Source organism: Botryllus schlosseri, chromosome 11, assembly GCF_051294905.1.
Source record: "Botryllus schlosseri isolate E-star chromosome 11, Bs_hap1, whole genome shotgun sequence".
NCBI classification, from domain to species: Eukaryota; Metazoa; Chordata; class Ascidiacea; order Stolidobranchia; family Styelidae; genus Botryllus; species Botryllus schlosseri.
This window is the reverse complement of record NC_137246.1, coordinates 9,419,425-9,445,424: the sequence shown is the minus strand read 5'-3', so window position 1 is coordinate 9,445,424 and position 26,000 is coordinate 9,419,425. Positions and strand designations below refer to the sequence as shown.

Below are 26,000 nucleotides of genomic sequence, written 5' to 3'. Positions count from 1 at the left end.
AATCCTACTTGAGTACTCTTAAACACTAAAAGTACCAAATTATAAATTTCTGACCACATCTCTATAGAAATATGTATTTGTATAGACTCTTGGAGGTACGGAACTTCAATATACAACTGAATAATATATTCACACTGAAATGAACGCCAAACCTTTTTGTATGATACTCGTCACAGGTAATGGTCAGCAATTATCAAAGATTTCAAAATAACTTTTCATATGTGATATTGATATACAAAGTTCTTTTGAATTCTCTACTCGTTGCTGACAATTACCCCGGACGAGTGTCAGCCTAAAATATTCTATCTTATTTCAATATGAATATGTTATTTATTTGTATACAAATATTTGCTTGATCATTCAGATGACGGTACGGAAATCTTCAACAACGTCAGTGCCTCGGACAGTCCTTTGTTGATTTATTCGGTCGGCCAAAACGAGACGTTTATCATCGAAAAGCTCTCGCCGTATACGCTGTACAAGGTCCGGGTCAAAACTTGCTTGCCCGGCGAGGACGAAGACGTGGACTGCATCACTGGGGACGAGGAACACGTTAGGACTCTGCCTGCCCCGCCAGAAGACCAGCCGCCTCCGATTTTGAAAGCGATCGGGCCTCGGGCCGTGGACATAACGTGGGGTCCGCCGGAAAGAGAAAATGGGATCATCACGCAATACCAGGTCGATGTCCGCTTTGTTTGACATTAGATTTGCTCATCTCCGTATTCCAGTGTACTATTGATTTGGGCTAGTCTGCATGGATTACATTGATTCAGTGACTTTGTCATGTTACGAGTTTCGAATGAGTTATAGGTTTATGAATTTGATTTTATTCATTTTGAGTTACAAATCACTTGATTGTCATTGTCATATTTTCGAGCATACCCTATTTAAATCAATTGAGACTAACACTTGACGAAACCATAATGCGTATTACTCAAACGACTGCTGTCAGCATCTGTCACTCAAACGACATTCATCGGAATTTATAACTCAACGTATCTGTTCACGCAAATAAACTTGAACCTAACTGACCCCGAATTAATTACTTAACAATCAAATGAGCATGAACCAAACTCACCTTGAATTATTTGTCACTGGAATGAGCTGTCATTAAAATGAACTTTATTGGTCTTAAATTGTTATTTTTCACTCAAATGACCTTCAACCTTACTGACCTTCAATTAATTGTCACTTAAGTGAACTTGAACCTGACTGTCCTTGCATTATTTGGCAATCAAATGAGCGTGAACCAAACTGACCTTGAATTATTTCTCGCATATATGAACTTGAACCTAACTGACCTTGAAGTATTTGTCAATTAAATCTAATTTAACCTAAGTGACCTTGAATTGTTTGTCACACGGATGAATTTTAACCTAACAGACCTTGAATTGAATGACACTTGAATTATCTGCCACTCAAATGACCATATACTTAGTCGACTTTGAATTACTTGTCACTCAATTGATCACAATCTGCCATTGTAACTCAAATGATCTTGAACTCATCCCACATCCCATTACCTGTGAGTCAAATAAACGCCATTGGCGTGAGAAAGATACAGAATGATTGATGTTGTCTGATGGAAACATCTTGTTCCAGATATACCGAAAAACAGACGATACCGACCCGATTCTAATCTTCACCACCGGAGACACGAACAGGGGCTGGTACACTGATGACAGCGGCGATATGACACCTTTTACGGAGTATTGGTACAAGACCCGGGCCCGGAACAGCGAGGGCTTCACCGAAAGTGAATGGGCGTCGATCACCACGCATCAGGATATAGCAAAGGGAATCAGGGCGCCATCTGTCATCGCGATATCGGCGTACGCGGTCCGCGTGATGTGGTCCGAGCCCGACTTGCCAAACGGAGAGATAACTAGCTACAGGTAATGACCGATTGCATACATTCTGATTTCTCTGCAGACAAGATGCCAACTCTATCCCTCCAATAAGGCGGTCAAAATAGGCAGCAGAAGTAACGTCGTAAATTTCTACTCGGTTACAAGCAGAAATTGCAATTTCCGAGACGTGTCAGACTATTTCATGTGAAAGTAGTAATGGAAGGTCGGAAAATGTTAAGTAGTTTCAAAAACCTAATTTAGTCGTTGGGCCGCATATATTTATAAGAAGAGCTTCTTGGAGGTACAGAATTTCAAAATACAATTGAATTGTATATTCATTTTGAAATGAACCAGAATATTTTTGCCTGACACTCGTCAAGGGAAATCGTCAACAATTAGTTTAGAATTGAAAAGAACATTATGATACGATTGTATCAGAACAGTTCTCTACTTGTTGCTGACAATTATCCCTGACGAGTGTCAGCCGAAAAATTTTGGGCGTATATCGGTATCAGAATATCATTCAAATGTAACTCTGCGGTTTGTAACCTCGTAAAAGTCATCGAAATTCAGCGCCACATTTGACGTTACAGCTTGGAGTACCGGGGCGAGCGATCCGACCCGGCCGAAACCAGGAACGTGGTGGAAGCCGTGACAGTCCCAGCCACACTTCGAGAGACTTACATCAGCGGCTTGAAACCTTTCTCAAAGTACGAGGTCCGGCTTGTCGTGAAGAACAGTGCCGGTATGGAGGCCCGGAGCGATTGGGTGCCGGCAGCGACTTCGCCTGCCCCGCCGAAGGGGGTCGGGAATTTCTCTGTTGTTGCAATGGAGGACGGTCGGTCGCTGCTGTTGACATGGAACCCGCCTACGGAACCCAATGGGGAGGTGAGCTGGGAGTATTTTTGTTGCTCTTATCAATACAATGTTCATTAGTTTAATTCTGGGCAATATGTAGATCATTTAGTGCTTGCCCTTGGCAAAATGGGGAAAAGAGAACGTTTAAAGACATTGCCAACAAGCTGTTTAACCCAGGGTGGTCGAAACCAATTCCATTTCAAATTCGTTATGAAATGCCTAGGCTATTCTATCTTCTATATTTTTCAGCTCATTAACAATTCAGCACTTTAAAGCTCTGTTTTGCGTTTTGACCTCTCGCACAAACAGGAGTACTGTAACAATCTCATAGTTCTTCTGAACACACTCAATTGGTTATAAGTAAATCATTGCAGTGCTGATATACTGACAAGCTCCTGACTCAACAAATTATTATCCAATTAAATGACATGACAAGCTGTGGTCTTTTTGACAATCTCTATTGTAATTGGCTGTGATAAGATGAAGCCGTTTTTATTTTGAGAGAATGGAGCTAAATATCACGAAAATTGCTATGAATTGAAAAAACTTATGTGATGGACACATAGACCATTTAATGAGCATAAACAAATTTGCATTGCGTCACCGTTTCAAAATAATTTATCGTCAACCCCAATTATATATTTTGGGGAACAATTCTTTCGGGTATAATTTTTGAACACTATTTCGAAACCAGTTAAGTCGTAAAAAGCCTAGTATATTTTTATGTTCTCAGATCACATCGTACAACATTTATGAAAACGGATACGACACGCCCCTTCAGACCGGCCTGTTCCGTCAATTCCACCTCCGAAGACTAAAACCGTTCACAAATTACACTCTGCGTCTCGAGGCCTGCACCGGCTACAACCTGTGCACCACGTCACAGCCGCAGACGTTCGCGACGGCGCAGACTATACCCGAAATGCAGCCACCGCCGACGATCAGTTTAGCTAATGCCACTGCGGTCACACTGTTTTGGACCAGACCCAAAGAAGCGAACGGGGTGATTCTGAGTTACCGGGTTATCAGGAACGAAATGCCAAGATCGCATTCAACGGTACGTTACGTTTGAGTTTTCTCTGGAGCTTCTTTGACAATTTGTAGGACCGTGCATAATGATTCTTGTACTCGAATCCGAATTAGGTATCATTTTATAATTCGTGTCCATTAGTGAAGGGAGAACTGATTATTTCGAATACTGTAATTATACGCCCCTAAATTATACGCCCCTAATTATACGCCCCTAATAATCGTTACTAAAATCTCTCATCTTATCCTGCTACTTATCAATGTTAGACTCTGGATCAGTGTATTTTTGACATTTTGGATGTAATCGCATTCTTTCTACTCAACAGAGATCAAGAGCGAGGCGTTCCATTGCGTCCGGCTTTCTGACTACCTTCAGCGGCTGGATGGACCAAATGTCCTTTCTACGATCCACAAGGACCCGCGTGCGTAGGTCTGAAGGGACGGCCGTTTACGACTCTGACGGGGCGAGGATTATTTACGAAGTGATAAATCCCACCGGAGGACTCTACAACTATACGGACGCCGATTTACAACCATACACAAAATACGAATACAAAATTAGGACCAGTACCAGCGCCGGGTGAGACTCTCGTATGATTCGAAGTCGAAGTGTTTCAGATCGAAAAGTGATGCGGGAGTAGGATGCATGTATTTGCATAGCTGTGTAATCAACTTGTTATTGAATCCTGACATTGTCAAATTACCAACTCTAATTTGACACCTGAAACTTTAAAATTCTTGTAACTCTGAAAAAAGTAGAACAGCTTCATTCGGGTTTGGCTACTTCTGAAATTGTGACTTGCATTATTGAGAGTAATGCAAGATGATAGAGTAGCTAATTTATCCATTTGTGATAGCAATTTCACCGGTAGTAGGGATACAAACATATCCAAAGGCTACTTTTTAGTTCAGAAAATCTAAATCGAATATATATTCACATTGAAATGAACCCGAATATTTTCGGCTGACACTCGTCAGGGGTAATCGTCAGCAACTAGTAGAGAATTGGAAAGAACATTGTATATCAACAATCGTATCACAAAATATGACGTCGCCAGCATGAACGCTCTATCTCATTTGAAATTTCATGCTGGTGACGTCATATTTTGTGATACGATTGTTAATATACAATGTTCTTTCCAATTCTACTAGTTGCTGACGATTACCCCTGACGAGTGTCAGCCGAAAATATTCAGGTTCATTTCAATATGAATACACTATTCAACTGTATATTGAAGTTCTGTACCTCCAAGAAGCTCTTCAAAATCTAAATCGTAAGAAGTAAGTATTTTGCCGAAAAATGTAGAAGAGGAAGTAGTTGTAATCTAAAATCCTAACTAATTGAGTAAAGAGTGCGATCCAGGGTTCTAATGACTCGAGTCACGACTCAACTCAAGTCGGACTCGAGTCACAATTTTTCGTCGACTCGACTTGACTCGTGTCATTTTCCATTTTTAAAGATTTAAGTATTGACTCGACTTGTACTAAGTCGTATGACTCGTCACATACGACTTATGCGAATCGCGTATATCAGCACCGATAATTGAAAATTAGGCCCAGATACTGTCATTCATCTGTTTGAATAAACATGTTTAGAGTGAGAAAAATGAGTATATTATGAATCATAAGCCTTTGATATCACTCGAGAGTTACGCAAAAGTGGGTTGAACCTGACTTGAACTCGATACTGAACAGTAGAAACTATGACTTTGACTAAGACTCAAGTCTTAACACTATGACTCGGACTCGACGAGTTGTTCCCTGACTTAGACTCGGTGCTGAATTGAATATGACTTGACTTGATATGAGTCAAAACTGTAAAAGACAAGTTGACTTTTGACTCTGAACCTTGTGACTTGATCCACCGATGGATTGACTTAATCCTGTGTTCATAATCATCTTTTTCTTGGCAGGCACATTGATAGCGATTGGGTGACGGCAGAGACCCATCAAGCCGCACCAACGGGTCTGTCCGCTCCGCAAATCGAACACACAACCAGCAACGAACCCACTCAACTGGTGGTCATGTGGCGACTGCCAGAACAGCTCAACGGAATCTTGCAGACTTTTCGAGTCAGGCGCAACGGCAGCAATCCGCTCAGCTTCCCGGCTAATCAATTCCAGTTTACGGATAGAGAGTTGAAAGTAAGTTTACTGTTGTGTCTAAAAAACGTTTTAAAATTCCAACTTTGCCGCGCTGTGCTGTACTCATAAGCGAGTGCTTGCGTGCTAATTAGTGAGAGACACAGTCGTATTGTAACTGTGATCCGCTGTCGCTTATATAACTTTGTATTTAAATTCGCAGCCGTATACCATATACAGTTATTCCGTAACCGCGTGTACATCTGGTGGCTGTACAGAAAGTGACACCCGCACAAAACGAACACTGGAAGAAGCGCCTTTGTTTGTGTCTGCGCCTCTCATTGGTAAGTAATTCTAATCATACCCGATATTCGAATTCAGACACCTTGGCTCCTCTCACTGTTTAGTCAAATTAAGCCGAGAAACGCCTTTGCCCGAGTTAAGCGGGAAATGAATTGTTTGTTGCATGGTCACGGGTCGCGCATAAAGGCAGACAGCGCATTGAAAATACTGTTATGTTGTGTATTGAATTGCAGCTGCTCTATACTGCAGCAATTGGCACTGTTCGCATAAAACGCACAAGAGTTATACCTTCTGGTTAGTTGTATCTTGCAGTACTGCATTTTGATACTAAACAATTCAATTACTATATACTAATTATTATAATACTGTGTAAAACACACATAGGTTAAAATAGTACAGTAATTCTACGATAGCTGAAAGACTATTTTCACCTGATAACATCGCCCCACAAAACAGTAGGAAATTAAAATAAAAATTATTTTATATGCAAAGTTTATTACAACAGAAATTCCTAACATGTAAACTAGGGTTTTTCAGAATTGACCGACTTTCAAAAAGTCCAGGTTTTCAGTCCGATTCCCATGCCTTATACCTTAAAAACATATTCTGGCTACTTTTTTTTGTAACTCCTCCCCTGCATCCGTGTGCACATTGAGCTGGAAGAATAACAGCTGAAAATAGGGGATTCCCCTAAAATCTGAGTGTCACGATTTCACCTAGCCCAGTTAAAGTGACATATAACATGGATTTATGCAGCTGTTGCGGTTTGGAGTGCTACAAACCCCCACTATATAAGGCATTCCTAGTTCAGGATATCATTTCCATGTCCCACACTGCCTTAGAACTGCTCAAAACTACCTAAAACTGATAGTCATTTTGTTGGATCACATATCCTACACCCCTCAAACCTACCCGGCACTGTTCATCAATTTCCTGGATCCCCATGTGCAAGGATACAACTGTAAATGTAACATCCACTCACAGCTACATAATAAACATCACAGGAAACGAAAATATAAGGCAAAGAAAGAGATCAACTCGGCAAAATATTACATAAATCAGGTGGATGAAATGGTTGATTTCGAGAAATCTGCTTATCTGTTCCGGTGATCTTCCACAGCTTGTAGGAGGCTCGCTCGCTGTTTTTTGTCATCCGTTATGAACGCAGCATTGTCGGTATTCAATTTGCTGCATCATTAAAGTGCTACAGGAAAAGCACAGGCTGATTCATCATTTGAACTGCAGGAACTTTAGAATTTAACAAAATCTGTTAGAGCTCTTGTGTTTGACACAACATCCTCAAACACTGGTAAAAACAAAGGTGCGGTTCCGTTACTTGAAGAATTGATTAACAGGAAAGTTTTCTACAATTCCTGTCGCCATCATATTTATGAACTGGTCAATCGAGAGGTTTGGAAGTATTTGTTTGGATCGACAACCACAGGCCCTGAAAACACGGATTTTAATACCTTCAAGAAGAAGTGGAAACATATTGATAAATCAAGAAGCTATAAAACGCTGAAGTTTATTGAAGGCAGCTGGTTGGCGATGAAAGCTGATGAAGCAAAGCAAGAAATAATTCCACTGATGAAACCCAATGATGGAAAGCAGAAAGAAGTCTTGATAAGAGATGACTACAGAGAATGTGCAACAGGCACCTTGGCGATTTTGGATGACAAATATGTTGATCATCCTTTTCGCAAGCCTGGTGCTACTCATAGCGCTAGATGGATGAGTCAAGTCCTGTACTGTCAAAAAATGTTCATGTGGAGTGAGCAAATGGACTATTCTGAAGAGTTCATTGAAAAGTTGGAACGAATCAATACATTCATTGCTTTGTTTTATGTTCCAGCTTGGTTGAAAACTGGTATTGCATGTGACGCACCTTGGAATGATCTCAAATTCCTTCATGACATGAAAAACTTTTCATTATGCGATCTCACTGTTGCTGATGTGGCATACAAGAAATTGCGAAAACACCATCGGTATCTAACTGAGGAAATGGTGGTATTTACCACGTTCTCGGCTAATCCAAAGATTCCTGACAGACTGAAGGAAGCGATGGCTGCTAAATTGCGGAAAATGCCAATCCCTGAAAAATTTCGCAGAGGTAGCCTATGCCTCTCAGTCTGATCTCTGACTCTGTCTCTGAGTCAATGAGTATGGTCGATTTCATTGGGCCATAATCATGGTTTCTATTTGATGCTATACATGTGGAACATGATTGGTTGAGTCTTCCAGTTTCGGAATGGCATGCTGATCCGGATTTCGTGACTGCTCAAGAATTTGTGAATACTGTTGAAGTAGTTAATGATGCAGCAGAGCGTATGGTAAAATTGAATACCGACTATGCTGCGTTCATAACGGATGACAAAAAACAGCGAGCGAGCCTCCTACAAGCTGTGGAAGATCACCGGAACAGATATGCAGATTTCTCGAAATCAACCATTTCATCCACCTGATTTATGTAATATTTTGCCAAGTTGATCTCTTTCTTTGCCTTATTTTTTCGTTTCCTGTGATGTTTATTATGTGGCTGTGAGTGGATGTTAACATTTACAGTTGTACTCTTGCACATGGGGATCCAGGAAATTGATGAACAGTGCCTGGTAGGTTTGAGGGGTGTAGGATATGTGATCCAACAAAATGACTATCAGTTTTAGGTAGTTTTGAGCAGTTCTAAGGCAGTGTGGGACATGGAAATGATATCCTGAACTAGGAATGCCTTATATAGTGGGGTTTTGTAGCACTCCAAACCGCAACAGCTGCATAAATCCATGTTATATGTCACTTTAACTATGCTAGGTAAAATCGTGACACTCAGATTTTAGGGGAATCCCCTATTTTCAGCTGCTATTCTTCCAGCTCAATGTGCACACGGATGCAGGGGATGAGTTACAAAAAAAAGTAGCCAGAATATGTTTTTAAGGTATAAGGCATGGGAATCGGACTGAAAACCTGGACTTTTTGAAAGTCGGTCAATTCTGAACAACCCTAATGTAAACCTTAACTCAATTAATACGTACGCATCCAATCAATCAATCTCAAGTGCGATACTCAGCGGCCGACGCAACACTGCCTGGCAGGAAAATATTCTGTACCATTTTGTTCTACAAAACGAATACAATTGTTCCAAAGAAAAAGCGACTATAAAGCTGGAACGTCCTTTTATGAGTTCATTGTTGATTATCTAAAGGGTGGATCGACTTTGGTTCACCATAATATCTCGTCTTGTGTTAAAACAAACGAAGTACTGTTTATTGTTTCATGACCTAATAGTAAGAATTGTGACCCTGATGTTAATGTCTCTTCGTCGGTCGTTTTAGAAGATATTTCTTGCTCTTTTCTTTCTTAATTGGGTCTTTTTCTTGGCTTTTTGTCGCAGTAAGAACAGCGACACGGGGGACGAGGAGCCCATAATAACCCTCTTGAACCCGAGCCGCCTACGTAGTTGACGCTGACGCTCAACACTTCACCATCTCCAATTTTACTTCTGTTCCCTTCTCTAGCATTTTGGCTAAATATAGCAGTTCTATTTATTGTCTGGTATCCAAATTGAGCAGATCCGACTGTATATATTAGCGGTATCATGTCCACAGGTGGTACTTCTACTTTTCAAGAGTGCTCAATGGAATTTTAGAATACTTCCGCTGATTGCAACTACTTTTAATTGAGTAAAAATTTGCACTACTACTTCTTCTACTACTAATTGAGTAGCAACGGTGACTTTTTTCACCACCTCTGGCTATCTATTATCGAATTCTGAAGGCGTTTCACTTCTTACATGAACTAGCCACGATAATTTTTCAGAATACAAATCTTGGATAAAAGGAACATGTTTCCGTGTTTCTAATTGTAGACTCGATTTTTTCTTTGCTGACTTAGCGTGAAATGTCATTCTTGTGTAATGCTTTCTTCTCAAAGCAACATTCTTTTCATGTGTGCGTAACCAATATAATATGTCGCGTTCTACTGATATCTCCTTATTGGCATGGCCTACGATTTTTTTTTCATTCCAATCTTGTATTCTTATTTCTTTAGAGACCTTAAATTCGTCTGCATTCCACGTTTCATGGGGGCCACCTACAATTTCGAACGGCGTTGTCAGACAATATCAAGTTTTTGTGGACGATCAGAAACTCTTTCAAGGCGAGGAACTAGAGGCGGTCATAACAGACCTGTCCCCTTACACGTGAGATTTCAGCTTGATTTTTTTGCAAAAATATCGATTTTGACTGGAGACGGACATAAATTAATTATTCCTCAAGCTTTTCACTGTGATTGCTTATACTTGTGCCACCTGCATTGCTTAAGTTTTTGACTACTCCAATCTTTTATACTCTACAGCAGGGATTGCCAACTCAAAACAGGTCGTTGGCCACTTTTCAAAATTCGTAGAGGCCGCGGGCCGCATGACTTCAATATCGAGATAAAATTAGGCAACGCAGTATCACAGCCAGGTTTTTATAACTCTACGTCAGTACAACACCGTTCTCTCTAGCATGGGCGACGGGTTTGTTACCTACGGCCGCATTCCAGTGCATAGTCGTAATGAACTAACTGGGGGCGAAATACCCACGTTAAATTGTCCAGTGTCCATGTCCATTGCCAGTGTACTCCGCACTAATCTATTTCCTCATCGGCTTACTATGCGCAACAAAATCTTATAAATATCCACGGCTCCAGTAGAAGTAGAAGTAATACCGTGAATTTCTACTTAATTACATGTAGAGTCATGTGAAAACTACTTCAATTAATGTAAGGTCCGAAAAGTAGTCAAGTGAGAGTTTTGAAAAATTAGATTTAGTCCAGAGGTCACATACTTGTAGCTAGATATTAGAAGTGGCTTCTTTTGAAATTGCAAGATGTAACCAAGCAACTAACGCATAATGACCAATGACAGTACAGATAGCTGCAAACTTCAAAAATACATTCAGTTGCCAAGATACGGCGTCTGTCTCATTTGGTTCTCGTGGCAATTTCACTCGGAAGTGTGATGGAACCTTATCACAACATTTCTTTCTAATTCTCAAATTATAAAGTGTAAAAAGTGAGTAAATTAGTCTAAAAACATAAGCAAGGCAAGGCAAAAAGTGCAGGCAAAACTAATTAAGAACTCCAAATGACTGGGAGTACCTCATTACTGACCACCCGTAATTAACAGTACGGATACATTTCAAACAATACTTATATTCTAATTGTAATTTTTATCAGTTGCACCATGTACTTTACGCACGACTTCACTTTAAAGTATTCTATTGACATTATCAGGTCATACACAGTCCATGTGGCTGCGTGCACAAGCAGCGGATGCCGAAAGAGTGACAGCAGGGTGGCGACAACCAAGGAGGCTGCCCCTGCACAGCTTGCCGCCCCGGAACTTCACGTCACCAGTTCTCGGTCTATCGAAGTGAATTGGGAAGCCCCGGTAAAGCGGAATGGGAAAATCGTTCGTTATGAGCTGAGGCGTAACAACGAACTTATTGCCGTTACCGACGGCGACGTCACGAGGTAGGGTGATGTGGTTTGCTACAGAGCACTGGGCAAAACGATTTAAGCACTCGAGTAGTGAGACTCAATATTTTCGGGTAACGAAAAGATACACCTGCACGCCATGGGTAATATTTTATCACCGAAAAAATATAGTTTCAATACTTTATCTCCACCGTTGGAGACTCAAAACCTCGCGTAACTGTAATTCAGCTTCTTGTTTGCACAAGACCATGAATTTGAATATATGGCTGGTTTTCGTTTCAGTCCCTTTCTATATGCTTGTTATTGTGCCGTTAACTCTTGGTAAGGGGCACACGAAAAGTCTTTGAGTTAATAATTTCTGTACTGTAATAAATGTAGTTCTGAAAGCAATACTCATGGCCATGAATATTCCTGGAAAGCCATTTCTGTCAAGTAGTGATCGACCCTCACAATGTTCATGAAGCGCTAATAAATAATCATCAACCAGAAATACGAAATTACTATGATGATGTGTAACTGGCATCGTTTTCCTTATGGAGCAATAAAGATGCATATTTCCACCTTTGAATTTATGACATCATAATTGTGTTTTAGTTGAATACTCGACTCAAAACTTCCTTCCCGAGAGAGGTACATGAATTTGCCCATTCCCAAGTGCGCCTGAGGGTAAATACGAATAAAGTCAGCCAGTGTTTGTTAGCTTGACGTCATCGTAAAATTTTGGGGTTTCTGCGCTATTAATTATTATGCATGCCTTTCTCATCTTTAATTTTCAATAAATTCTCATCATTTTGCACGTATTACGTTGCTATGCAGCGTACTCGCTCAATTATAATAATTCGTGCAAATGCATTGTATTTGATGCCTGAACTTGAACAGGATGACTGTTTAAGAAGAATTTTATTTCCAAATTTCACACTTTTCGTTCTGATTTTGCAAAATCTACATTGGCGCGACACAAGATACTTCTCGATATTGACCATGGCTTGGGAACTGTATTTTCCTGTATTTAAGCTGTATGTTAGTTCATTTCCTTTTCATGGTCGCCGATGTGTGTGGAAAGTATTTCATTAGCAAATACTATTGTCATCACTTGATTGAGGTTATCTTAGTGAAGTTACCCAATTTCTACCTAAGCAGCATAATAATTGTTTCATTAATTAGCAAACCATCCAAATATATCTCGAGCTTCAGAGTAATTTCTTCTTTTGATTATCCGCCAGATACCACGACTTTGACTTGCGTCCCGGCACCACCTACGCGTATTTTGTAACTGCCTTCAACAAGGCGGGCAGCGTAAAAGGCGAGGCGTCCGCCGAAATGACCGACCCTGCTGCCCCCGCCGGACTGAAACCTCCAGAATTGCTATCCACGTCCTCCTCGTCTATTCATGCCTATTGGAAAGCGCCTTCCAATCCGAACGGGATCATCGTCAATTTCACGTTGCATATTCGTAACGTCGAGGACAAAAGTGATGAGAAGGTAACTGCTGTTCCTTCGTTGGTCTTCTTAGACACTTTATCATTTCAAAAACACCACAAGATTGAGATAATTTGACCACCTTTACAGTGTACATTGTAGTATTTGCAAAACTCATTTCCACCTAAATCCATCTCTCTCAGATCATCAAGCTTCCGGGGAACGTGTACGAATACGTCGTGCGCGGACTGCTCTACTATCGGGACTATTCCTTTTGGCTGCAATGCTGCACGAAGCTCGGCTGCGCAACCAGCGAGAGAGCGCAGCAGAAGACGCTGGAGGGAATTCCAAGGTCTCAGAAACCTCCGTATGCATCACTGCAAAGGCCCGACGATGTAAGTATCGAAATCATGCCGAATTTGAACCGACTAGGCCAGTAGCTCCCAACCTTTTTAACCTTTTGGCACCCTATTACAGGGCAAGGAACTCCATTGCTGGAGCAACTTCATGATATATCAGCATGTCAAATAACGCTATAACATAGTGCCCACATAGTTGTATAGTATAACATATGCCAATAATCATATATTTTCTAATTTCTGTGTAACAGCCGTTCAAATCATCATTTATATTAATAATTTGCAAAAAGTATTAAATTCTTATCGGAGGATAAACTACTGTTCCAAAACCCTGTACAGTGTACTGTACATATATCTTCAAGACAAAATAACTCAGTTGGTCCAAGAATCCGAGAGAGAGAGAGAGAGAGATATGATATTCTTTCTCGCCTGCACCATCGAGATGCTTTGGCGACGGAGTTGCGATACGGCCCCATGAGGTCATCTAGTCTGCGCCCCCGTTTTTTTTTCTCCTCCATGCTATTCGTGATTGCTGAGCGCCTAGCAGGATAGCTGCGGATACCATTTTTCGAGTCTTTGGTATGACCCGGCCGGGGATCAAACCCACGACCTACCGCTCGAGAAGCCGGACGCATAACCATTACACTATCTCGCTCGAATCTCCCCGAATATATCCAGGATAAGTCGAAAGAAAAAATGCGTTCAGACCAATCAAAGTCCTGACATTTAGCCCTCTATATTGAATAATACACCAATCTCGTGTTTGTTAGTTACCGCACTGCTTCGCTGGACTGATAACTATTAGCATGAGTCGAAATTCAACTACAGCACATATCATCAATCTGCAATTTGGCCGTACCACTGAGTTGGCAATCCAGCTTGGAGCGTTGTAACTTATGATTGCCGCTTTCAGGTGATGCTGTACGTGTCTTGGGACCCTCCGCTGGAACCCAACGGCATTGTCAATCGCTACGAGCTGTACCGGAGACGTATCATCGAGACCCAGTCATCTATCGAAACTGTGCGCGGCGAAAAAGTTTATAACGGATCTTCTCGCATGTTCATTGGTATTGTGATTTATTTTTCGCATTCGCAATTGCAATCATGGTCGGTCCGTTTTCAGAATGCCATAGCTTCTTCTTTTAATCTGCTTGAGTATTTGTATTTGCATGCCTCTTTTTAACATACATTTTTTATTTCAATCCATTTATGTGTATATCGTATATAGACCAAGATGGTAGTTTGATCGTTTGACTTCAGCAAGTCATTTCAACTTTAAAATTCTTCTAGAATTCTTGCATATATTTGTTCATTATCTTCATCATCGCTTCTATTTTAATTGTCTCCAGTTCAATGCACTACAAGAATATCCCTGACTCATTAAATTTTGCCACATAAAGACAATTCTTGAGTAGTTAAGTAGGAATTACATTCCAGTGGTCTTGTTGTCGGGCTACATTCATTTGCATATCTTAATTTTCAGTACCAAATCCGATATTTCTAATTTCATTTTTAATTCTAATTACACCATGTTATTTTTCTTCCCACATTCCTCTATTGTACTCTTCAGTAAATGTGCGCGTTTTTTCACTGATTGGTCAACAATGTTAAGCAATCGCTCTCTCTCTTATCACGCAGATCGCAATGTAAAACCATACACCAAATACCAGTACAGCGTGAAAGCGATCAATTCCGCGGGCGACACCACCAGCGATTGGTCATCACTGACGCGTACAGGGGAGGCAGCCCCGGAACAAATGCCTCCGCCCACTTTCGGCCAGGTCACGGAACGCTCGGTGCAAGTGATTGCTTCAGAGCCAGCCGTGGCAAACGGGATCATTCGATCGTACACTGTCTATGCTCGGAAAAATCGGACATCGCTGCCGTTTGAAGAGGTGCGGGTGCCATATAATCAATATTATCAAAATTTGAAATTTGTATCCAATATCATACGCCTACTTATCGTAACTAAACCATCGTGGTTCACAAGATACAATTCTTTCATAATATCGCCTGACAGCTATATAAAATCCATTCTTCTACTTGATTGTTTCAAAGAAATGCGAAAATGCAAGAGTAAAGAAATGTGTGCCAAAAATTTCCCAACGGGTTATGAAGTGATGTAGTGTGAATCGGTATCACAGTGGAGTGGTACATTCTATAAAATCTTTAAGCTGCAGTTCGAATGCGGTGACGTTCTAAGGAAACTTGCACATTGTTTTTCAGGCCTTAACTTCAATTTGTGACAACAGCATCTTTAGAGTGCTGTGCCCCCCTTTAGGTGGGACTGCGTTAGATTGCTTACAATTCTACTTTACCATCTTTTCAAGCCAAATCACTTGCTTTTTGTTTGTATTCTTTGGAAGTAGGAAGTTCGATGTTTACTTGTAATTCAGTAGTAATATACATTGTACTCGTACTCGGCAGTGACTACTTTGTACTTTGTGTGATTGAGGATGAAGTTAAAGTGATAGACCTGCTTCTGCTTTTAACTGAGTAGAATGCTTCTACCTGTACATGATGAGATTTACGATAATACTCTCACTTGTGCTAAGTATCAACAATGAGTGATCTGTAATTATACTTGTAATTGAACTTACAGTGATACCTCTGCTCGTACTTGAGTATCAATGATCCCTATTTTGAATTTTACGACTGTTGTCCTTGACCAGGTCACCACTGGCTACGGGCGCGACCAGACTGCGGTGGGCCTCACGCCTTTTACACCCTACCAATTCCAAGTAGAAGCCTGCACCCTGGAACATCTCTGCGTTCGGAGCGAAAGCGCATACAGCGCCACAATGCCGGCAGCACCGAAAGGACAGGACCCGCCGGTCGTGGTCAGCGTGGGTGCCACTAACGTCACATTGAGATGGAGCGCTCCGGCTGAAGCTAACGGGATTATCAACAGGTTTGCGTGTCTGTTTTACTCACTTGCGTGGAAAGTTTCATCACCAGTCTGTCGTGTTTGCAGACTTATGAAATACACTCATGTAACGCAAGCCTGTACTCCACTAAAGCTGTTGTTGTTGTTTAGGTGCTAATGGTGTTTGGACTACTATGGTCATTCAGACCAGACCGATATTCCTTCCTATGATGCCTGATCTGTCGTCTTAGTGTTGTTTGCCCTAACTTATAAAGCTAATTAATAGATTATGATCCATGGTGAAGTAGGCGACATTGTAACTGAAGTAAAAGTGAATGCAACGCCATATATTTCTACTTAATTACTAGTAAAAGTAGCAATTTCTGAGACGTGTAACAACTTCTTCAAGAGTAAGTAGTTTCCAAGAGTAGATTTGGTAGAGGATCAGTACACTTTTATCAGTTAGTCGGACTTGACTATGTAGGAAATGCCAAGATGTATCTTCACAGCCTACGTTACTGAATCAATAATGACACTACAAATAGATGAAATTTTCCAAAAATATATTGAGGTACCATAACAGTGGTAATTCTGTGCAGCTCCTATGATAATTTCACTCATACCAGCGATGCAAATTCACCCCAAAGATACTTCATGCCTTTGAAAATGCAGAATGTAAAAAGTATGTAGTTTTGCGTAAAGAATTCTTGAAGTAGTCTGCAAACTATGTAACGAAAAAGTTATTGGGTCCGCGTGTGACTGCACAGCCGACCGTGAAATCCCAACTGCTTCTTATCTACGGAAAAAGAGAGTCTTTATTCTTTCATTTTTATTCAATGTTGTGTTTTTTTTTTATATATTCAGCTATGAAGTGCATGTGAGAGAATCGTGTCCGCCTCCCTATCAACCCTACGAGCAGGAGTGCCGGCCGAGCCCGGCCACGATTTCGTACTTTGGCGCATCTCGGCAGACTGCGATAACAAACCTGCTTCCATATCGCGCCTACGAGTTTTCTGTGGTTTCCGTAAACGACTATGGCAGATCAAACTCGGAATGGACTTCGGAAAGGACGTTGAAAGCGAGTATGTGGAATAGTTGGGATCTTGGTTACGGAAGTCTACTATTTTAAATTAGTTCTTGCAAATCAGTGGTTCTCAAAGTGGGCTATTTCGCAAGATAAGGAGGCGAATAATTACCAATGGGCAATAGGGGACTTTCATTTTTAGCTTTTGATTGTGAATAGTGATAGTACTCTAAAAAACACATTGCTTAGCAGTGGTACACTTAAAGGGTATAGGTACCACATTACCACTTCGGAAAATATCGCAGCCCTAGACTTGGTGACTATTGTTTGGTAGTCGCGGCATCGCCAGCAGCAAGAAACTATACAACCTTGTCTTCTCTATCCCGATTTTGCATGTTGACAATTGCAGAAATTCTAATTTTGATTGTAGGTCTAATCATACAGTTTGTGCTTGACTCAACGTGTCTAACGTGCTTCCAGAACCGGAATATGTGGGTTTACCGCGGGTCACCAGCAACATCAGCAGTATCTACGTTGTTTGGAGCGACGCTTTCCACATCAACAGCATTCTAGTGCAGTTTGAATTGACCGACCGCGGACACAGCGTGTATACCGGCTTTCATACCGCGCACGTCATCAGAAGGACTGCCGCGATGAGTACGCATTTTGTGTGTTCTCTGAACACGGTACATTTTCATCATGTCCAATTACAAACTTTTAGTGCATGAGTTTCAAGTGAAATTGACGACAGACAAGGGAACTGCGATTTCGCCAAAGATCAGACACGATACTGGACGCGGTAAGTGAATTTCATTTACCGTCTGGAATTCAGCGGTGGTCAAAGCAGTCAATGATGATGTTCGAGTCACGTTGCAAAAATGACTTCACTTGACCCGGACTCGGCGTTTCACAAATATGGATCGACTTGTGACTTGGAGGGAAATTTCGAGTGATTGATGTTGACAAAATCAAAGTACCTAATCTGTACATGTTCTCGACACGCTGGTGTGACCTATGAGAGCAACCAGTTATTCAACGATTGTTTGGCTGGGTTTCACTTAGTCTCCCGTGGTTAAGTCACAAATAAATTGACTGCAAGTGATTGGAGCTTTCGTTGTCATAGGCTAGTAGTAATCTATCCATAGCAATGTATTTCTTTTCTAGACTGCTCAATGCTATTGCTTGCCTTAACGAACCTCCTGTATGATTTAAATCGAACGGATATAGTTTATACATTATGGTACTCATCAATTGGCGTAAGCTTAAATTGTATATTATGAATGAATGATGGGTTGTGTATTGCATCATGTCAATTTGTTTCGAACATTGTCAAGTTTCTTGTTCAATGCTCTGTTTCGGCTGATAATTATGCACTGAGGCTATACAATAACCATCACCTACTTAGTTTAGCATTTCTACATATGTGAACGAGATAGAAAAAAAAACTATTGCATGCATATTTAATTCCTACACTTCACGCTATTCCATTCAGCATAAATAGCGACCGTACTCCAAAGGTATTGCAAAAAGCAATGGCTTGAGTCATGTCTCGCACTTGAAAAATTCCACTTGACCCGAGTCAAAATGTGCAATGACTCGATATGATTTGAGACTTGTTATTAACACTGGGGTAGACAGTCTAGTACAGTATTAAAGATACACGTTAAACTTATGATCTGTCACCGGAGCAAAAACAGTCAGTTCCTCATTCAAAAATACATCTTCGAACTGCTGACTTGAATGCATTTTGGATGGTAAATTGTACTTCTACTTTTTGGCCCCACCGCTACTCGAAAATTATTCTTGACTACGTAGACCACCCTTAGTAAAAAGAGTTACCAAATCGCCACATTTCCAGGGAGCTCAGTGCCCGTAAATGAAGAGCCAGGAAATCGACTCGAAGACGCGACCGTCGCCAGCACTTCTGTTCCTGTCTACGAGACGATATGGTTCATAGCCGTCGTGGTTTTATTCGGCGTACTGCTGCTATTCACGGTGTTGGGAGTGTACCTCAGACGCGTCGGCACTAATTACGACGATCCTATGAAACCGATACCCGAGTTCCCGAGTCCCGACCGCCTTTCTCATAGTCACGGAGAATTTAAGCTGAGACGGAATGTGAGTGTGTTATAAAATTCTCTCTCGAATATCGCGTTCGTTTCAATAGATGTGCGGTAGGGCTTTCAGAAAATACTTTCTTTCCACATTTCACTGGCACAGTAATTAAATTCTTAGGTTTCCTAAGCAAACGCGACACACCAAATTTGGTTCAATTCCAGCTGGTTACAGCGGAAAAATTCCTAATATCATGAGCATTGTGAAGAAAACAACCATAAGATTCATTTTGATTTTGTGAAATCAACATTGGCTCGACAAAATAAACTTCCGGATATTGACTATAAGTCGGGGAAATTTTCGTGCGTTTTTCCTGCTTATCAGCTTCTTTATTTTCCGTGATCGCCAATTTCGGCTTGGAAAGCATTTATTTGTGAATTATATCACCTTCATTTTAATGAGGCTATTTTGTGGAAATTAGCTAATTTCCAGCTGATCAGCTTCGTAATTTTTTTTTGTTGATTAGATTATCTGCAAACACACTCTATCACAGACCCTTCTGAAGATCACATGTGAAAAAGGCGTCAGTAATGGAGTACTTATACTTTACAAAGAATTTACAGTAGATTTTGCCTACTCGCGCTACATCCTCAAATTATATTCTACTTCTACTGGACAGTTGTCAGTTTTCAGGCAAAACTAGGACAAGAATACTAATTTTTATACTTTCTTATGAATCGCCAATTCTATTTCTACTTGAGTAGAACTTTATGATGTTACTTCTACTTGTGTGCCGCCGGTGACTACTTATACCGCCTCTGCTACTCCATGCGTACCTGGAACGCGATAATTGGGTGAAGTGGCGATATTCGCTATTGCAAATAATAGTATTTCATAAAATGACTAAATTTCAAATTGGAATTCTACTGCTTATACTGGTTGGAATTGAACCAAATTTGGTGTGTAGCATCTTTTTATGCCGTTTCCATAAATATCCGTAGCCTTGAGCAACATATTTGAATGTTGTGTTGTTACGCCTAACCTGCAATTCGATGCTCCGCCAGTAGGGAGAAAGCATAGGAAAAATGTTTTTCATAGCCTAATCTAATCTTGTGAAGGATATATTTGGGATACTTGAAATGATCCACCCAGGCTATTCGACTCCTATCATCATGATTAAAACTCCATTCGGATTCTAGCCTAGCTCTACATCCGGCACAGGCAAATTCTTCGATGGTATTTGATCCCGTTATAAATGAATGTAATTTAATAATCGTTGCAATTCTGATTGAATATTTTGAACAGCTGGTTTGAAAACTCAGTTAAAACCATTCCTGTCTCTCTACCACCAGCCTTCGCATCATTCCATGCATTCGACCACCCATCTCAACCCAAGATTTCTCGACGTTAACGATTTTCGTAACGACGCATTTCAACCCGATTGGCAACTACAGGTAACAATCCTAGCAGGACCAATAACCGAATGAGATTACGATATTAACGACGCTATCTTTTCATTTCCTGACAGGACGACGCATCGATACGATCTGTTAGCGATCTGATGAGTACGCGGGAAAGATACCCTTTAGGAGACACCCACTTATAGATTAATGGTACATTTCACAAGATATATGTTGCGCACTGCTACTGAGAATGATGCTGATCTTGTTAACGCTGTATGATTTTGAAATTCATTTCTATTTTTTAATAGCTTTTTTCCAGTTTTTACTCATTCGAATTTCGCAGCTTCCACTGCTTTAAATTGGGGTGGAACATGCTGTCTTATCAAGCGATCGGCTGAATTTGGTTTTATCATTTGAATCTCATCTGGCATTGCTCGAAATTTTTATAGTTACTGTGATAGCCTCGTGTGAGCCTCTTGTGTAGGGGCTGGCTTAGTTTTTAATTTGTGAGTCTAGCCACCATGTTTTCAGTAATACTAGTACTTTTAATTCTAAACTGTTGAATCTCATCAGTTAGATTTTAGCACAATGAACTGCTCTCCTATTTATATCGTGAATTGATGCACTTTATGAGCCATCGTTGCCATTTCGGAATATACTCTACGTGTTAGTATTCGCAGCCTGGTTCGGATAAATTGACGAGCGTCCATGTTTTAAAGCTCCTGATCTGTATAATGAACGATGTTTGCTTTTACTGTGATGCACCCAACTTCAGACTGGTGACAAATACATCAGCGCTATTCAGTACAAGCAGATTTGGCAAATTATTGATGGTTCATCGTGTCTGTATCATAAAGAGCTTGAGACTTCTTCTGACGCAATACATGTAAAACTGATTTTCATATATGGTTGGTTATATATATATAAATAATATATAACGTATGAGTTGCACACCGTTTCTTTTTTCTCTCGAAATTTTAATAAATGATTGTAGTATATATCTCTGATAAAATTATAATGAATGAATGTTCAGAAGCGTGCAGGAAGGCTAATAACCGCAATCGCGACTACAATATTATTTGGTAATCATGAAGTAAATTATGCCTAGCAGTGTTGGGATCAAGTCACTACCTTCGAGTCATTGCACATTTTGACTAGAGTCAAGTCAATTGATTTTCCAAGGTGACTCGAGTCAAGTCAGTCGATTTTTGGAGGTGACTCGAGTCAAGTCAAGTTGCCTTTTCGAAGTATGAGGCATGATTACGTCATTGCATTTTGCTAGCTGTCTGAGATACAGATTGAGTGGTCATTGATTCCGAACCGATTAACGAATATAGAGTTAAATAAACACGCCAGAAGGTGCTGTATCGCTCACATATACGTAGAACTGTTAAACTACGTAAGTAATTGCATAGCCTCAGTTTATAGTTACGAGCCAAAATAAAGAATAGCGAATAGAGAAAAGAATTGATAAGATGCAATACGTCACCCGATTACAAATTGATATGATACAATTCGAGCCTGCGCCAATGGTTGAGGACTATATAAACAATAACCGAATTCAATTTCAATAAAACAAGAGGTTTGGTTAAAGTAAGAACAGAGCACAGAAATTGAGATTTTGCTATTTTATTACTTTACTACTGTGGTTCCCAACCTGTGGTACGCGTACCACTAGTGGTACGCGAAGGTCTTTCAGGTGGTACGCGAGTAGATTCTTTTTTTTTCTGCCGAAGTGAGTTATTGGTTCACGTGGGGTTGATTTTGAATTTTTTGAAGTTTATTGACTAGTGGAGAATAAACGATCTCTTGCATCGCATCGGCCGTGGCTGATAATGCCTAGTTCAATGGAATTTGTTATTACTAGGGCGATGTTTTAGCATGTCGAAATGAGTCAAAATTTTGTCGAAATTGAAGCGTTAGGTAAAAAAATTGTCAAAATTGTTTACAAAATCAAAATTTTTTCGACCCCTCCATTTCGTTTGTAGAGTTTGCACTGTCGGTGAACTTATCATTTGATATTTTACAGCTCATAGCCTACTTACAGGCCTACCGTTGTAGACGGCCCATTGTCTGCTCATGGTGAATCATTAACGGTCAATCGAAACAACTAGGTTGACAATTGACATGGTGTTATGGTCAACGTGCCACAATATCCCAACGGGAGCAAGACTGTTTGCGCATTGCATGGTTCTTATATCAAGAAGCGCATGATGAGAAATTGTGATGCTGACAATATTGTCATAATAAAGCAACATGGTGTGTCACCAGCAGTGTAGGCCTACGCACAACTTCAGTGTTTTCAGCCAACAACTGCTGCTGTTGAACGCTCTTTCTCCATTCTTGGCAAGCTACTTAGTAAGGACAGACACTTTCTATCCGAGAATGTACGAAAGTATCTTTCGTTACACTACAACACATTTTAATCAACTCTACCATAATACGTGGTGTAGCTACTGGAATTCTTCATAGGGCTAGATATCGTTGAAATAAAGTTTTTTCATGTAAAAATGTGTCTGTTTTTATGTCAAAAACGCTTTTTCAGGCCAAACTACTTCGTAAGGACAGACAGCAGTCCCAACCAAAAATGAATATAAGTAGTACAGTTTTACCATTATGCGCGAAAACACCTAATTTGCATACGTGAGGTCAACATTTTGTCAAAATTAAGTTTTTTTAGGTCAAAATCCTCCGTTTTTTAGGCAAAAATTCGCTCTAGTTCTTACACCCACATAGGCCAAATACGTGAATATGACGTCATAAGTAGTGAAAACATTTTTGACCGCCTACGGCACGCGTAACTTATGTAGGTGGTACGCGAGCACTGCATAAAACCTCGAAGTGGTACGTGGATGGAAAAAGGTTGGGAACCACTGCTTCACTACTAATTTGCGACAACGTAAGCTATAAGCTTCGATCACTTCGTTTATGGTCGATTGATTTGTGAGAGAACAATGGAGGCTCAGTGAAAAGCACGATCATTGAATGATTGGTCGCTCTCACGGGTTACACAAGCGTTTCGCGAACAATCCGAACATATGCAAGAAAGCAAGTCACAGAGATTTTTATCGACACCGATTACTTGATGACTTGAAATTGACTCGTGAATTTTGCTCCGAGTCACGAGTCAATTCACATTTCTGAAGCGCCGAGTCAAGTCATTTTAGCAAAGTGACTCGAGTCAAGTCGAGTCATACGAAAAAGGTGACTCGAGTCATCCCAACACTGATGCCTAGTGCGTGACAAACCGTGTACGCTGCGCAGTAGTGTAATGTCTGTGCTATTACAAAATTAGAGAGCGGAAATTAGTTATATCTGAGGCTAGCCCTGGAAAAAGTTGATGCGAATGTACTAAATTAGTAATATCCATTCTCGGTTGTGTCTATCCTAGTAAAAGCATTCTTAGTATTGGTATCGGTATGTAACCACACTCTTGGCTAAAAGAGTGTGTATTCACACCCAAAAGGCTGAACAGGGTGGTACATGGAAACAGAAACCAACTCGGAATTATATCGCAGCCATAAATCCTACATGTACGCTGAATTTGGATTAGAAATGGTGTAGACCTACTCCATTTATACTCGTTATCATCTATTCTGATCACACCAGCATCAAACAGGTAGGCCTACACTTGACTCCAGGGTTGTAATGACTCGAGTCACGATTTTCTGATGACTCGACTTGACTCGAGTCATTTTCTCAAAATACAGAAATGACTCGACTCGAGTCAATCTGTGTATTGACTCAACTTGGACTCGAGTCATTGCGCATGACTCGAACCAAGTCATATGATCCGAGACTCAGACGGCCGAGACCGACATTTCATTCCAATTTCGAAGAACAGTAGAGTAACCACCCTATTGGGATTTCGTCTATTGGTACTGGTACTTGAAAATGCGACCAGAAACTGTTAAAAGTGAGGAAATTAGTATATTATAAATGCGAACCATTCGATATCACCAAACAGAGTTATAGAAGTGGGTTTAACAAGACTTCAACTGGAAACTGAGCACTCAACACAATGACTTGTACTCGGACTCGAGTCATAGTACCATGACTCGGACTCGAACCTCTGCTCGATGACTGGGACTCGGACTTGACTCAGTGGTGAATTGAAAATGACTCGATTTGACTCGAGTCAAAACTATAAAAGAGAGATTGACTTGTGACTCGGAGCTTTGTGACTTGGTTACAACCCTGCTTGACTCTGAACTGTCTGGCTGTAAAAAATGTTACGGTAGTTAAAAAAATAAAATAGAAGAAAAATTAAACGATGATAGCAAATGATCAATGAAGCAATGTCTGGGCGAGGTAGGGCAACTGTGTTGGTGTAACGACAAGAGGTGATCAAATAGGTCTTTTTTCAATCTATTATCAGGCAATTCACGGATATGTGGTGGTATAATTATAATGCATTCCAGATTATAGGTCCCGAGTAGTCGATATTTAAACGCCACTTATCAACTGAAACAGTGCTTTTCACCCTTTTTTAGCTCCATTCGCACTTTTTTTGTAAAATAAATTTTATTTGCACAAACCAACCGATACTTAATTGTTATACAAAATAGGATGATGATACTTTAAACAACATCTTGTTTAGATGTGCTACAAATTGGCGACTATGTAGCTTAAGCTAACAAGTGTCTCATTAAAAATGCAGCTTTTTTCGTTCGTCTTGATTTCAACTATTTCACTAAAACCCTTCTCGGCCAAACAAGTTGTTGGGTTTTGTACAAGAACGTCTACAGTACATTACAACTAATAACACTTACAAAGCACACGAAGAAATGGCCCTGCTGTGACGCCTCCATCAAATATGCACTTTCAAAGTATGTTAGTTGGAGTAAAACATTTCATTTAGTCTCCCACTTTCTTTACAGTCGTGAGTTGGCTCAGCGTGACTGTTCAACAGCATTTTTATGTCGTGACGCAACATAATATACGCGCAAACCCGAATGTCGAATGAATAATAATAAAACCTAATTCAAAGAGTCCACGTTTTTTAGTTGAATCTCTTGGATTCGTCACAACGAGTAGCCTACGCAGTTCAACGCGGCATCACAGTGGAAGCATAAAATACGCCAACTTGGTCATCGGGGCTGGAAGGCCGCCGTTTTAGTGATTTATAACCAGAGATGGTCAAAGTAGCCAAGAAAGCTACTCCAGTAGAAGTAAAAGTAGCGACGAAAAAATATACTCAAGTACGAGTAAAAGTACTTCTTGCATAAGCAACTTGAAACTACTTGAAGTAGAAGTAGAATTGACTGACTTCGAATC

General features: G+C 40.5%; 1 protein-coding gene across 3 annotated transcripts in view; it reads left to right on the top strand.

The window, feature by feature from the left end:
• Positions 1 to 21,721, top strand: part of LOC145451061 (usherin-like) — an 85,145-nt gene extending 63,424 nt beyond the window's left edge. For all 3 annotated transcript variants that reach the window (XM_080329542.1, XM_080329544.1, XM_080329543.1), the window contains 20 exons: positions 365 to 678; positions 1,603 to 1,895; positions 2,444 to 2,738; positions 3,442 to 3,765; positions 4,064 to 4,317; positions 5,651 to 5,882; positions 6,043 to 6,163; positions 10,164 to 10,314; positions 11,394 to 11,633; positions 12,821 to 13,079; positions 13,220 to 13,411; positions 14,289 to 14,442; positions 15,014 to 15,270; positions 16,048 to 16,286; positions 17,106 to 17,323; positions 17,746 to 17,922; positions 17,987 to 18,064; positions 19,124 to 19,383; positions 20,673 to 20,774; positions 20,849 to 21,721. In XM_080329542.1, the coding sequence (XP_080185668.1) occupies positions 365 to 678; positions 1,603 to 1,895; positions 2,444 to 2,738; positions 3,442 to 3,765; positions 4,064 to 4,317; positions 5,651 to 5,882; positions 6,043 to 6,163; positions 10,164 to 10,314; positions 11,394 to 11,633; positions 12,821 to 13,079; positions 13,220 to 13,411; positions 14,289 to 14,442; positions 15,014 to 15,270; positions 16,048 to 16,286; positions 17,106 to 17,323; positions 17,746 to 17,922; positions 17,987 to 18,064; positions 19,124 to 19,383; positions 20,673 to 20,774; positions 20,849 to 20,926 (4,238 nt within the window). In that variant the 3' untranslated portion in view covers positions 20,927 to 21,721. The remainder of the gene's footprint in view (positions 1 to 364; positions 679 to 1,602; positions 1,896 to 2,443; positions 2,739 to 3,441; positions 3,766 to 4,063; positions 4,318 to 5,650; positions 5,883 to 6,042; positions 6,164 to 10,163; positions 10,315 to 11,393; positions 11,634 to 12,820; positions 13,080 to 13,219; positions 13,412 to 14,288; positions 14,443 to 15,013; positions 15,271 to 16,047; positions 16,287 to 17,105; positions 17,324 to 17,745; positions 17,923 to 17,986; positions 18,065 to 19,123; positions 19,384 to 20,672; positions 20,775 to 20,848) is intronic.
• The last annotated feature ends 4,279 nt before the right edge of the window (positions 21,722 to 26,000 follow it).